The 13,727-nt window shown below is 45.4% G+C and overlaps 1 protein-coding gene across 5 annotated transcripts in view; it reads right to left on the bottom strand.

Moving 5' to 3' along the window:
• Positions 1 to 524: 524 nt before the first annotated feature.
• The window catches only part of Osbpl3 (oxysterol binding protein like 3), a 176,727-nt gene continuing 163,524 nt past the window's right edge, over positions 525 to 13,727 (bottom strand). For all 5 annotated transcript variants that reach the window (XM_057766014.1, XM_057766005.1, XM_057766032.1 and 2 more), the window contains 4 exons: positions 11,313 to 11,457; positions 8,913 to 9,039; positions 7,204 to 7,326; positions 525 to 4,603 (listed from right to left, as the gene is read on the bottom strand). In XM_057766014.1, the coding sequence (XP_057621997.1) occupies positions 4,507 to 4,603; positions 7,204 to 7,326; positions 8,913 to 9,039; positions 11,313 to 11,457 (492 nt within the window). In that variant the 3' untranslated portion in view covers positions 525 to 4,506. The remainder of the gene's footprint in view (positions 4,604 to 7,203; positions 7,327 to 8,912; positions 9,040 to 11,312; positions 11,458 to 13,727) is intronic.

Raw genomic sequence — 13,727 nt, 5'->3', positions numbered from 1 at the left:
ACCAACACGCGCAAACAGTGGCCAGTATTTTAAAAAGTTGAGGACACTCTTCAGATTTCCTTTAGCACCACGTCATTCTGAAGGACGCTGGGACACACCGACTTGCACCAAGTGAAGTTCCGGGAATGTTCGGGAATGTAACTTGGATAGGGGAGAGGAGGGATCGGCCACTGTTGGTGTGACCACATAGGTGCAATCAGCACACCTCCATTTCACATTATACACACAGGAAACGGTATTTCTATAGCACAGGAAGTGAACAGAGCAGGGACCCTTGGACTAGAACTGACCTCGCTGGAGCTCCTAGTGCCTACTCCAATAGCTGAGGGCGACTGGGAAATGCAGGGTAGAAGACTATGGCAACCCAGTGTTTCCCAAGTTCAATACCGCAGGATCTGTCCCTTTAGGTGAGCAGGCTTTTTCCTCCAGACAGACTCTAGGAAGCATCGTGTTGTCTCTTCCATCAACCACGACTACCCACAGTCAGGAAAAACAGAGACAAAGGTGATCGTTACTATAATCTTTATTCCCAGTCAATGAACCACACCGGGGTGGAGAGACAACAGACTGAAAGGGACTTCTGGGAAGCCAGACAGGGATGGGCAGCAAGGTGGGACTTAAACTTTACAAAAGGTCACATAGAAGATTTACAAGTATCAATTTTTCCCCCAAATGCATATCCTCTGCCGGTAACAGAGGAAGATTAAAAAAAAATAGTAATCATGAATGAAATAAATGAGTAGTCATTTCTGACGGCCACATCCCCTAAAACCAGTCCTTAAAACCGGCTTGCACTGTAGTAGACCATCATGATTTGCAGATATTGTTCCATATGTAGACTTTCAACAGAAAGATGAATTCCAAGTCACAGGTCGATACAACACAGAAAAGTGAGCGAGCGAAAATAGCTTTAATCTGCTAGCAAAAATAGATTTATGCTGATGTTGATATCAAAACTAAAGACATTCAGATAAATTCTGCCCACACACCGTAGCTGTTATTCCTAAAATCACGAGAGCAACTTATCGCTCTTAGGTAGCTAAGAGGATCTGAGGACAGTCAGGGTTTGTAGTGCACAGTAAGCCTACATTAAAAAGCACAGTAACCCTTGCCTCTATTTTTGGCTTGCCATCTTTAAGGGTAGAATAAAACATCTCATCATAAATCTGGCAAATGCAGATGAAGGACAGTGTTAGAAGGCTGAGCAAATGACTGATTGGAAGTAGTTAAAAATAGGGTATGAGGAAAACATCAGCCTAAATGAAGTAAGCATTAAAAAAACTCAGTTTTTGTAGTTTTCCCTTAGCGAGTCCCCCAGTTGCACTGGAAGACTGGGGAACTGCTAAGGCATTCTTGCTACTGAGTAGGTAACTGTATTGATACCCTAAGGTGAAACCCCACCTATTTAATACAGAACCCTCCTGAGTCTGAGGTACACTATATCTGCTTAGTACCAGACTCCCCCTAGTGTCTCAGAGGTGCACTGCATCTGTTTAGTTAGCACCAGACTCCCCCTAGTGTTTCAGAGGTGCACTGCATCTATTTAGCTAGTACCAGACTCCCACTAGTGTCTTGGAAGTGAACTGCATCTATTTTGTTAGTCCCAGACTCCCCCTCACCTGTGTGGGGGGGAACTGCTTCTGTTTAGTTAGTCCCAGACTCATCCTAGTGTGTTGGAAGTGAACTGCATCTATTTTGTCAGTTCCAGACTCATCCTAGTGTCTTGGAAGTGAACTGCATCTAGTTAGTTAATACCAGACTCCCCCTTGTGTCTGGGAGGGGAACTGCATCTGTTTAATTAGTACCATTTGCATCCTAGCATCAGAGCATGAACTGCAGGAAGAAGCTGCATGTAGGCTTTTATTACCACCTTTGAAGAGAGGAAATTATCATCCTTCAGGTACCCAAGGACCTGTGGAGGAAACTGCTCTTCTCCTTTGTTATACTGAAGATGCTCATTCCTTAATGGTGCGTTGCAGTTTGGGTCATGAGTACTGAAAAGAGGAACACTACAGATTCTATAGACAGGAGAACACCTGTAACCTAACATTAACTTGAAATAGCATAGCTAGGATGAGAGAGGCTGAGAGCATCATATCAAACGGAGCAGGGATTGGTATTATGTATTTGAGAAAGTCAGAGTCCAGAAACTTAACCTTCACCTTAGTTCTTCTCAGCAATACCACAGTTCTGCTTTCCTTATAAAATAAGCAAGTCTTACACAGACAAACTTGTTGGAAGGGGGTCTTAGACAGGACAGAAGGAACACAGCAGCCTCCACCCTTCTGCAGGGAGTTTTAAGATTCGAGTACAAGGTTGCATCTCCAGATTAAGTGCGTTTCAGAAAACCCTCATTCAGACACTGGCAGTGACGGGGAGACTTTACACATGGTTCCAGAACATGTTTTGTTCATTCCGGTCCCTGGTTCAAATAAGGCGACGACTACCAAGGTGACATTTGGGTCAGCTGTTGGTGGGATCCTACAATAAAGCTTGAAATCAACAGAAATCACGTCACAAGAAAATCTAAGAATTAGCAAACTGGTACCACAAGGCGACGCCCATTCCAGTGGTATATTTTTAGGGATTTTGTTTCTGTTGTTTTTCTGTCTCCTTTGAGTCAGCCTCCGGAGCAGGCCTATTTAACAGTCAATATTACTAAAACTCCGCATTTATCCTCACATTGTGTACAGCAGATTTGTTTCCCCACTGAGAGCCGTTAAACCTACAGCCTTCTTCCTCATGTCTGTGAGCAGAATGTGGATAAGGCTTTAAAAGGAAAGGAAGAAGAAATGAGAGCTAAAGAATTGAGCTGCGCCACCCAGCTGCTTAGAAATGGAAATGAGAATCCCACTGTGTTCGTCTTGATGTCTCCATAAAATGGAATAAGTGAACCAATATTTAATGAGTTGTTTAAAATGACAGTCACTTGTAGACGCCAAAGACTACCAATTCACCTTCAACACTCCATTGTGAAAACTCGGTGCTGTTCAGCCGGCTATCTGCTGTAACACACGTCAACTCCATGGGTCGGGTCTCTCCTCCACCTCTTCTGTGGGTCCTGGGGATCACACTAAGGCTGCCAGACTTGAACAGGAAGTGCCTTTACGTGCTGAGTCAATCTCACAGGCTCCCTCAAATGCTTTCAATAGAAAGTTCCTTGCCCTGTCATTCCACACAATGTTTCATAGAATCGCTACAGACATTCAAGTCAAAGGCTTAACGATCAGGCTTTGGTATTAATGTGCTCTGGGCAGAAGTCGAAATGGTTTTGCTAACACAATTCAGCTACTGCATACAATCTGCTACCATGATGTGACATGAGACATGGGAACAATGGTTTCCGTTTGGTAGCTCCTATCTGGGACCTCAGAGTGTTTAAACAAGAAGAGAGTAGAAGGAAGAGGTAAAACCTTTGCGGCTTCCTCGGGACGACACAGAACAGCAATGCTTGGTGTTTGTCTATAAGGCAGATGGTCAAACTGTCGACACACGGTTGAGAAGTACAGAGCTTAGCGAGAGGTAGAAAATACTAACGCCACACGGAAGAAGGACGGGCCAGGTTATTTCAGACCACCAGTGACTTCACTAAAGCCTGAGAAGGTCGCAGGCTCTTTACCACAGGTCTTGTACTAAAGGGGAGACATTCCATCCTCAATCAGGGTCAAAAGGCCAGTTTGCGAGCCCAGGGTGGGGCAGGAAGCTAAAAGTGGATTTCTTAAATTGTTAAGGATTTGGCTCTCACTGAGAAAAAAACGAGATGCCGTCTGCGACCCTAGGATGCCATCAGGACGCTGAATTATTAGAGATCTCTCTGATTAGCACAACTTCTCTGGGGGGGTGCAGTTTTGCATATAAGGCAGCAGAACTACAGAGAAAGAAGGCCTCTCCTTCCAGATGGGCCATGCCCGACTTACAAAAAAAAATATGCATCCCGCTAACCTTACACAGACGCCTTAACCACGAAAATGCAAATGAAAATATTCTTGGTACTTCAGCACCAGCAGAATTGTTCCGTCTGAGCAATTCAAGAGCTGTCTGGGGTTAAAAAGATATCCCAGCCCCAATTAAACCTGGAGAGCTAGGGCACGGGTGAGCAACCCTGGGTGCTCTTAATTCTTACCGCACCTGGGAGACGGTTGTTTTCTCCGGTGTGATTTTTATAAGGCATAAATTTGATCTGTCCCCCCTCACCTTTGGGAAATTAGTGTTAAAGCTTCTTTTTCTTAAACCCACACATTAACATTCAATCTTTCATTTTTATTAAATAGTTTATATATAAAAGGAAATACCGAGGTGTTCTACATTCATATAAACAATCATGATAATACTTGAAATTGTAGAGAAACTTACTGAAGAAAACACATACTTCAGTGCTCACATTGCTAAGCTAAGCAACAAGGGATTGCTCTAGACATTATCTTTTAAACGTACAGACACAGGTGTGTGCTGCTTCCGGAAGCAAATGTGGGGAAGCACGTTAACATATCTTTCGGCTTTGCTTTTTCACCACAAGACGGGGTGGTCCAGTTTGGAAAAGCCAAGGTCTCTCCTCATTTCCAGGTAGGTCCCATTGCTCACCCACGTGTCGTCGCTGGATTTCCTGTGAGAGATGATACAGTTTCTGGCAAACTCTGCTATCACGTCCTTCATCCTTCCTCCCCACCCCATCCCCACCCGCTCCGCTTTCCCACTATCATTCCAGACGTATCTATCCCCTGTTCCTGTTGTTTGGGTATTGGAGTGGTGTCAGCAGGCTGGCAGCCATTTTTTTTTCTTTTTACTTCTGACACTAAGTACTTAAACCTGGAGGCTGGGAAGGTGGTTGTTTTTTTTTTTTTTTTTTTTTGATTTTTCGAGACAGGGTTTCTCCGTAGGTTTTGGTTCCTGTCCTGGAACTAGCTCTTGTAGACCAGGCTGGCCTCAAACTCACAGAGATCCGCCTGCCTCTGCCTCCCGAGTACTGGAATTAAAGGTGTGCGCCATCACCACCCGGCCTGGGAAGGTGGTTCTTTTGAGAGCACATCTCTGTTTCTCTGTCTCTCTCCAATTCCCTGCTCTCTCTGTCTGTCTCTCTTAGTGTGTCCAGGGCTGGACTAATAGCCACCACACTGGAAATGACTCAATACTACACAATCAAGTAGGTTCATCAAAGTCAATCTGAGCTGGCATCAAGTCAAATAGAGCCCACCAAAAAGGAACTGGAACTGGATACCATACCAGTTGGGACCGAGAACTTTTGGTTGAACTCCTCTGGGCAAAGATAACCTGCCACTTAGATGGAATTTCCAAAGGCATGAGAGGATTCACAGTCTACATTTTGGGGTCGTCCTACCTCCCAGCCTCACATCTGTTGCCGAGGCAGTGTTGTCTGCTTTATTCTGCCAGAGAAAGCTCGCGTCCACACACGCTGCCCTCTCTCCCTTTCACAGCACTGGGCAGTGCTCTGCACACTGGGCATTGGATACCACGGTCTATGCTGAGATCATTTTCCATTCATGCAGTAAGATGTGGATGTCTATCTTCGCCGCTTCTCAGTAAGTCAAGCAAACTAAGACCCAAGGACCCAGTTCAGCCTCCAGTGCGTGTGTGTTTTGCAATGCTAGGGCCTTATGAATGCTATCTAACTATTCTCCACCAAGCCACATGCTCAGCCCTGTAGATCTTTGAAATATTGTTTTATTAGAACATAACCCTATCCATTTCTTTAAATATTATCTATGGTTACTTTCATGATGAACAGCTGGGCTAATTGCCGAGGCCTCATCGCCTGCCAAGCCAGCAACATCTACCATCTGCTTTTTATGGGGAAGCTTGGTGACCTCAGCAATGGGTTTCTCACCCCTTTTTAAACAGTTGAATGACATTCTATTGTGGGGATAAATGACAGTTCATCTTAGTATTGCCCTACTAGGGCAGTTAAGCTCCATTAGTAATAAAGCGTATGCTCTGGGTGCTATTTTAATTCTCTTTAGAGGCAGGGTTCTGATTCTGTTGTCATTCTTTTTTTTTTTTTTTTTTTTTTTTTTTTGGTTTTTTGAGACAGGGTTTCTCTGTGGTTTTGGAGCCTGTCCTGGAACTAGCTCTTGTAGACCAGGCTGGTCTCGAACTCACAGAGATCCGCCTGCCTCTGCCTCCCAAGTGCTGGGATTAAAGGCGTGCGCCACCACCGCCCGGCTCTGTTGTCATTCTTAACTTGCCTAGGCTGGCCTGGAACTTGCAATCCTCCTGGCTCAGTCTCCGGCGTGTTAGGATTACATATCTGTGCCACCAGGATGGCTCTTTCAATGTTTCCAAATATGTACATTTCCCTGATGCTAGGATTTGTCCCTCCAGTCTTCTGGAACCTGCGCCTGTTGCCCAGACTGAGAAACAAAACCAGACCTACCCCAAACATCAGCAAACCACGGGCTGCAGGTCAGGGGTGGACCTACCAGGAGCGGGCATTCTCTACATATCCCCAAGCCACATAGAGCATGGTTAGGCTTTCAGGAGACGCATGGCCCCATCTGAAAGACTCTGTCGGGTCCTTCTTCAGCCTCCTCTATTCTCTGAGCCTCTGTTTCCTCTCATTCAAAATATGAACAGGAGAGGGTGAAGGGCTGCCATTGCCCACAGCTTTTTTACAATTTTAAGTATGCTGTAAACAAACAGTCTCAACAAATCGTCTGTCTATCTGTCTGTCCATCTAGCTATAGAAAGGGTTTCACACTATAGCCCAGGCTAGACTCGCATTCTCACCAAACTTCCTGCCTCAGCCTCCCCTGTGCTGGATTGCCAGTGTGATTACAAGCTACCCATGCCCAACTCCAGAAAGCTATTGTAAAAGTAATGATCAATCAGGTCTTTCAAACTCAAGCACAAGCATATTGGGACTGCTGGTCTAAGCATAGCAGGTACTTTGAATTCTACGGTAGGATGGTCATCAGCTATTCTGTCATCATATAAAACCTACCCACACTAGCAACCAGCCTCAGAGGCAGATGCTGGGTATTAGGACCACTTCTGACAATGTCTCTTTCTTTTGCTACAGGAATTGACTGAGAAACTCTTGGTGAAGAAGAAGCAAGGGAGGCAATGAGGAAGGCCCCCGTCCTGTCTGAGGACAGTGATGGCCATGCAGATACTATTTGTCTGCAGCGGACCAGCACCCAGAAAGCACAAGCAGGACCTCTCAGCTCACCACCACAGCTATGCACAAACCTGAAAAACCGGGGCTGATGCTCCAAGTTGTTTTCCTCCAGGACTCGCCGTCTCTCCCTCTGCAGCTGCTCAATCCTCTGCTTCTGGACCTCAGCTTCCTCTATGTTCCCTTCTTCCAGAAGCCTAGGCATTGAGGGGAAAGAGGAAAGGAACAGTCACTGAAAAAACAAGAACCAACCACTTCTATGCCCAAGGCTGGCTATTCAAGATCGCCTGCACCCAGCCTCTTTTTCAACCCATGATGCAGTCCTCTGGGCCAGAAGACAATGACCTTTTTTGAACAGGTGATATTTTCATGGCTCAGAGACTCTATCCAGAGGAACCCGAGTCAGTCCTCTGCTTCCCCCGCTCTTCCATGACAGGCAGCGCCACCCTGTTCATTTCCTGGGTACGTACTTTTCAAATATAAATACATATTCATATCCTGCCCTCCATTTTAAGAGCATAACTGGTGGCAAAACTGTTCTGCTGCGTTTTACTTTTTGCTTAGCAACACATCTCAGAGAGCTTCTCGTAGCAGTGCCTGGACATCTTCATTTTTAATAGCTGTATAGTATTCAGCCTTGTGGACGTACCTTCGTTATTTCCAACGTGCTCTACCTGTAGACATTGGGCTGTCCCTGCTGTTTTTAGTGCTACATTTAATATTGCAGGGAATGACTTTAGACAACAGCCACGCACACACAGGAAAGCATATCTGTATAAGAAACTTCTAGACTTAGGATTGGTGGACAAAAGAGTGAGTCTGTCATGGATGCATTATAAAACTACACTTTATAAGGAATTGAAGCAATTCATATTCCCCTTTTTATATTATACACTTATTTATATTATAGCTTGTTGTCACCAGCCACAGATAGGTTTGGTTTTGCTTTGCTTTTTTTTTTTTTAAACTAATCTAAGATAAGAATGTATTTTCACCCTGTTTTAAAAAATAGCATTTAAAAAATATTATGGGTGAAACTGAATTTCCCTCCATGTTTAAGGAATATCTGTGCCTCTTAGCCATGACAGTTCATGTCCCCAAGTCCATTTTTTCCCTACCAGCTGACATCTTACTGATTTCTCGCCCAAATCCATACTGTAAGATTGTAAATACAGATCCATGTTGATCATCTATCTGTGAATTTGGTTATGCACTTCTATTTAAGACTTTTTTTTTTTTAAAAAAAAGTTAAATCATACATAGCAATCTTTCCTTTCATGTGGCCTTTAGATTAGGAGTCTCAGTTACAGAAGGCTCGGGGGAGATTATTCCTTCTGTCTTACAGAATAGAAAACTGAGGAGGGGAAAGAGAAAAAGCCACAGAGCACACAACTGATTAATAGCAAGTCCACAATCCGAAGTTGTGGACTAAAACCATCTCAACTTGAGGGGTCAGGAGAGCTGGGTGCTTTGATTATGTCAAATAAACAGTCAATTTCTTATTACTACTACACACAGTGAAATTCTTCAAAATAGCCCTCCCATCTTTTCTGACATTTCAGTAGAGATGGGGCCCTACAGATGTGTGGAGGACACACCACACAAGGATGGACGCCCGGGTCCTAATCCCTCTGAGACAGATGTTCGAAGCCGCCACTTTGTCCCTGTGTACATGGCGACAGTACCCACCTCAGGCTCTGGGCAGCCAGGCAATTGTGAATTCCGCCTTTGGTAGATTGTTTTAAATGTCTCTGGAGAGAGAGATCTTTGAAAAAACCCTTACCTTTGGTCTGGTCTAAACCGAGTGTCGGTGGGTGGTAATAAAGACCGTGACAATGGATCCATCTCATTTAGCTCCAGTGCAAACTGCGTGAAGCCGTAATACTGCTCATAGCCTTTCGGCATGGGATCTGCAAGAGAAACAGACCTCCTGGGCTCCTTCACAATTCATTTGTGTGACTTAAATCCCTCCACCATTTTCATCTCAAACCAGCTAGTCCTATCTCTAACTCTAAACTGTTCTCTTTCTACTAAAATATTCTGACTAACAAGTACTACTGAGAATTTCTCTACAGATTTTCCCGTCTGAGTTTTCTATCTCAGGGATATGGTCTCTTTGCCTTGGTCCTCTAGTGAATTTATTCAGCGCTGTAGAGTGTCTGTCCTATCTGAGCTATCGCAGAATTTGTTATTCAAATATGCACACCAGGGGCCCAGGGAGATGCCACTCAAGGCTGAGAAGCTGACTTCAGAACCTGTATGGTAGAAAGAACTGATTCCACAAAGTCGTCCCTTGACTTCCACATTCCTGCAGTGGCAGGAACATCCCTGCATGCATACATAACACACACACATACACACATTCTAAAAATCAAATCAAATAGATAAACCCACTAGGCCTTTTCTTAAACTAGCCAAGTCCCACTGCAGAACTCCCCAAGGGCTGTCAGTACACGTTGTCCTTTTCTTCCCCCTTCCCCTCATTTTTTCCCCCACTAAGTCTCAGACCCTAAAGTCTCACGTCCTGGGATTAGAACATTAGGTTCTGATTTGCCCTAACTTGGATCTCCGCTAAGAATCAGGTATACACCAGGGAGACTAGGAGACTAGGGAGATTCCCAGATAGTCATAACACTTGCTGGTCCCACATCCACCTGTCACTGTCCCCTGTGAACACTGCCACAGACTTGCTTTGTGAAACTTTCCAAGTCCCATTACCTGTGTGCCCCATCCTAAACTAAAGCACAGGAGCCAAGCTCCACGCAGTGCTTAGCACCTGAGACCCCGCCCACCAGGGTAAAGACAGAGGTTTCCTTCAACATGGGCCAGGGCAATGCAAGGCTCACGTGGAGACAAAGTCAAGGAAGAATGGTAAGGATGTAACTGGTGTGGAGTGCTCGTTGAAGGTGTGTTACATTTGTTCATGCTGTGGACTATTTGTTCAATGATACAAAGATGCGTTGCATTTGTTTAATCCTGTGAAGCTGTGGTACTGTAACAGGTAACAGGCATGTAACGTGAGGCAGCTTCCAGCAAATGAGCGACTGTCAGTGTGAACAGTCACATATGTGCCTCTGAGGCTAGGGAGGCAGCCGCTGAGACGGCATCCAGCTCCACAGCAACCTTTGGGAGGGAGGAAGATGTGGCTGCAGCCGACAAAGAGACGCTGCTGCTCCTGCAGCCACATCTCTTCCTTACGGAACACAAGCCCACGCTCAGGCGAACTGAGCCTTCCTGTTGCCCCGAGTTGGCATGGGGATGGGTCAGGACCCGCGTCAGGCTGATGTGCTGTTAAGACATGCTGGCTGGGAATCCTGAGAAATGCTTCATTCTTGAGAAAAGTGAAGTGCAAGATCAAAAGCTCTCTAGTCCCCCTCTTCCTGCTGTTGATACTGAGGTGACCGGATGCTGAGCTGTGACACCATCTACATGCATGGGAGCCAACACATGTAGCATGCTTCCTCATTGACCTGTGTCTCTGAGCCAAGCAGGCTGTAGAGGTAACAACAGGAAGCTGTCACCCCTCAGCTTAATAAATCATGGCATGTAGCCCCACGGTTTTCTTTTCCATTCCCCAACCTTTATCTCCCTCCCTTAACCAGACCAACATCCACTCATAGAGCCCTTATCCCAGGACAGAGGTTTCATAAGATGACTCTGACTTTTCAGTCAGAAGACTAAAGTGTTGCTGGTGGAGGCCGTGGGCTTCCACAGCCTTCTTGGTATAGCTGCTCCAGGGGCTGTGTCTTCTGGGATGACAAAGGAGACCAGGGTGGCCTTTGGGGTTGGGCCAATTTGAAGATCAAGCATGCTTTGGAAAGCTCAGGTCACTGTTTTTCTAGTGACATTTTCCTCTTGACCTTTGCTTGGGAATCCCTCCTTGCATTTCACCGGCATTTCAACAAAGCCTGTCACAGTCCCAGGTGTGACAGGAACCCTAGAGCCCTCTAGGCCACCCTTGGATGGACAGTGGCTCCTTTCTGAGGTCCCGATAACCCAGGATGGAACCTAGCAGCCAAACTGAGGGGCTATTATAAGCATGACCAGGACTTGGATGGTCCGGTACCGCTAACCTGCGCTAACCTGCTAACAAGCGGGCCGCAGCCAGAGACAGAGAGCAGCACTCGCCCGCCTGTCACAGCTCCCGGTCCCGCCCCGTGCTTGGGATCCCGTGGATACTCACTTGCTCTCCAGACGCACGTGGAGGAGGAGGCACCGCCACAGTAGATGCTCTCATGCCACTTCCCAAACAGCCGGTGCACAGCCTTCCCATGGCGGTCGAACACCGTGCCTTCGATCTCATGGGCATTAGTGCTCCAGTATTTTGCCTAGAGTGCAGATGAGAATGGTCTGAGAAACATTCTGGCATCCGCTTATTACAGGTACTGAATGGGGGAATAACAAAAGCAAGAACTAAGTTCGGGTCATGTGGTGTTCTTTTATAAAGAAGGCAGGAGGACTGGGAGTTCAAGGTCATCTTCAGCTGCAAGTCAAATTTGAGGCTAGCCTGAACTTATATCTCAGGTGAAATTTAAAAAGCCATAAGAGTGTTATGGGTTGCTTGTTTAGTTAAAAATACAAATTATATATACTTATCATATATAAAATAACATTTTGAAATATGTACACATTGTAGAATGGCTAAACTCAAGCTAATAAGCATATTTTATCTCACTCTTTTGGTGAGGGCATTTAAAAAATGTGGCTGGCAATTTTTAAGACTATAGATACATTGTTCGTGGCGCTCTTGTATTTTCAGAAAGATTGTATCCTTTGACCAGTAATTTCCCCAAGCCTCACCCCTACCTCTGGTCACCTCTGCCCTCCTTTCTGCTTCTAGCAGTCAACATTTTTAGTTCCCCATACAGATGGGATGATGATACATTTTTATGAGCTTGACTTATTTTACTTTGCACAGTATCTAGTACATACACACATACACACATACACACAAACACACACACACACACAAACAGGCAAACGACAAAACTTCATTCTTTCCCTGGCTGGGCAGTATTCCATTGTGCAGATTCTGCATTGTATCTTTGAGTTTATCACACTCAGGTGGATCCCTTCTTTGCTCCTGTGAACAGTGATGTGAAAAACATGGAGCCTTGATTTCATGTCCTTTGCCTGTCTATTCAGGAGTCGGACTGCAGGCCCCAGAGAAGCTCAGTGTTTTGAGGACCTTCATTCTCCCTAACGACTACACTAGTTTATGTTCCCTCCGCAGCGTGCAAGATTCTCATCTCTTCAGTTCTCAGATCTACCTTCTATCTTTTTGGTGTCAGCTGCTTTTTTGTTTTTGTTTTTTCCAATACAGGGTTTCTCTGTGTAGCCCTGACTGTCCTGTAACTCCCTCTGTAGGCTATGTTGGCCTCAAACTCAGAAATCCTCCTGCCTCTGCCCCCCCTGCCTGAATGCTGGGATTAAAGGCCTGTGCCACCACCGTCCCTTGAAGTGAGCTGTTATAAGAGGCAGTGAGGTGACATCTCACGGCATTTTTAATTTGCATATCCTGGATGATTGATTAGTGAAGCTGAGCGTCCATTCATCCATCTGTGTGTACTTGTTCCCCTTTTCTGGGAGGCAGGCTCCATGCCACTGAGCTGTGTTTCTAGCTCTGTGTGCTTCTGTTGAAGACACTGGCTTATGTGCACATGTCCTTGATCATGCTACGGCACACTTGTAGAAATCTTCCAGGAGTCAGTTCACTCCTCCTACCACGTGGGTTCTGGAGACGGCATCCGAATCCCGAGGCTTGCAGCAAGAGCCTGTAGCCTCACTGCATTTTCTCTAGCATCTATGGTTTGTCTGTGCATAGACTGCATTTTATTTCTGAGACAGGCTCCTGCCCTATAGCTCGTTACAGTGACCTTCCTGCTTTAGCCATCTGAGTTGAAGAGCTGGTCTGACCGGGGCATCCTGCCACACCCAGTTCCCAGCTATCCACTATTTTCTTCCTGTTGAGTTGGCTTCCTTTCTATGTTTTGCATTTTAACATCTTGTCAGATTGCACATATTTCCTCTTTTGCATGAGGCTATCAAGGGGTCCCAGCAGCACTACCGAAGAAACTGTCCTTTCTCGCCATGTGCTACCGGGATCTTTTTTTTTTTTAATCAATTAAGTGTAAAGATGTGGATTCATTTCTAGACTTTCTAGTCTGCCTAGGTTCTGTATTTAAAATAAAATACCTTTAGCTATTTAGTAAAATTTACAGCTAATATCCTAATAACAAACATGTGTGTAGATATGCACTTTTTCTGCCTTTGCTTCATATATATAATGTAGGAACGCGATACTCAGTTCTTAGACATTCGCCAAGTACCTAGTGCACTAGCCAGTGCTAACTGGTTACTGTATTAGCAGCTGCCCCAGGCATGTCACTGGGATTTCAAAGCCTGAGCGCTCTCGCTACTACAATTTAAAATTAACTCATAATTCCTTTTACTTGAAGAAAACAGTCATTTGCATACTAAAGAGGTTGCTTAACATTGCAATCTCTACTATTTTCCCCTTCTGGGCCCATTCCAGCTGCAGGGTCCTCATGCGAGACACTGTCTCAGTATTTATCAGCAGTGGCCTGAGAGGCAGCCT

The sequence above is a fragment of the Chionomys nivalis genome, chromosome 1 (genome assembly GCF_950005125.1).
Source record: "Chionomys nivalis chromosome 1, mChiNiv1.1, whole genome shotgun sequence".
NCBI lineage: Eukaryota > Metazoa > Chordata > Mammalia > Rodentia > Cricetidae > Chionomys > Chionomys nivalis.
The sequence above is the reverse complement of the archived record's forward strand: the minus strand, read 5'-3'. Positions and strand labels throughout refer to the sequence as shown.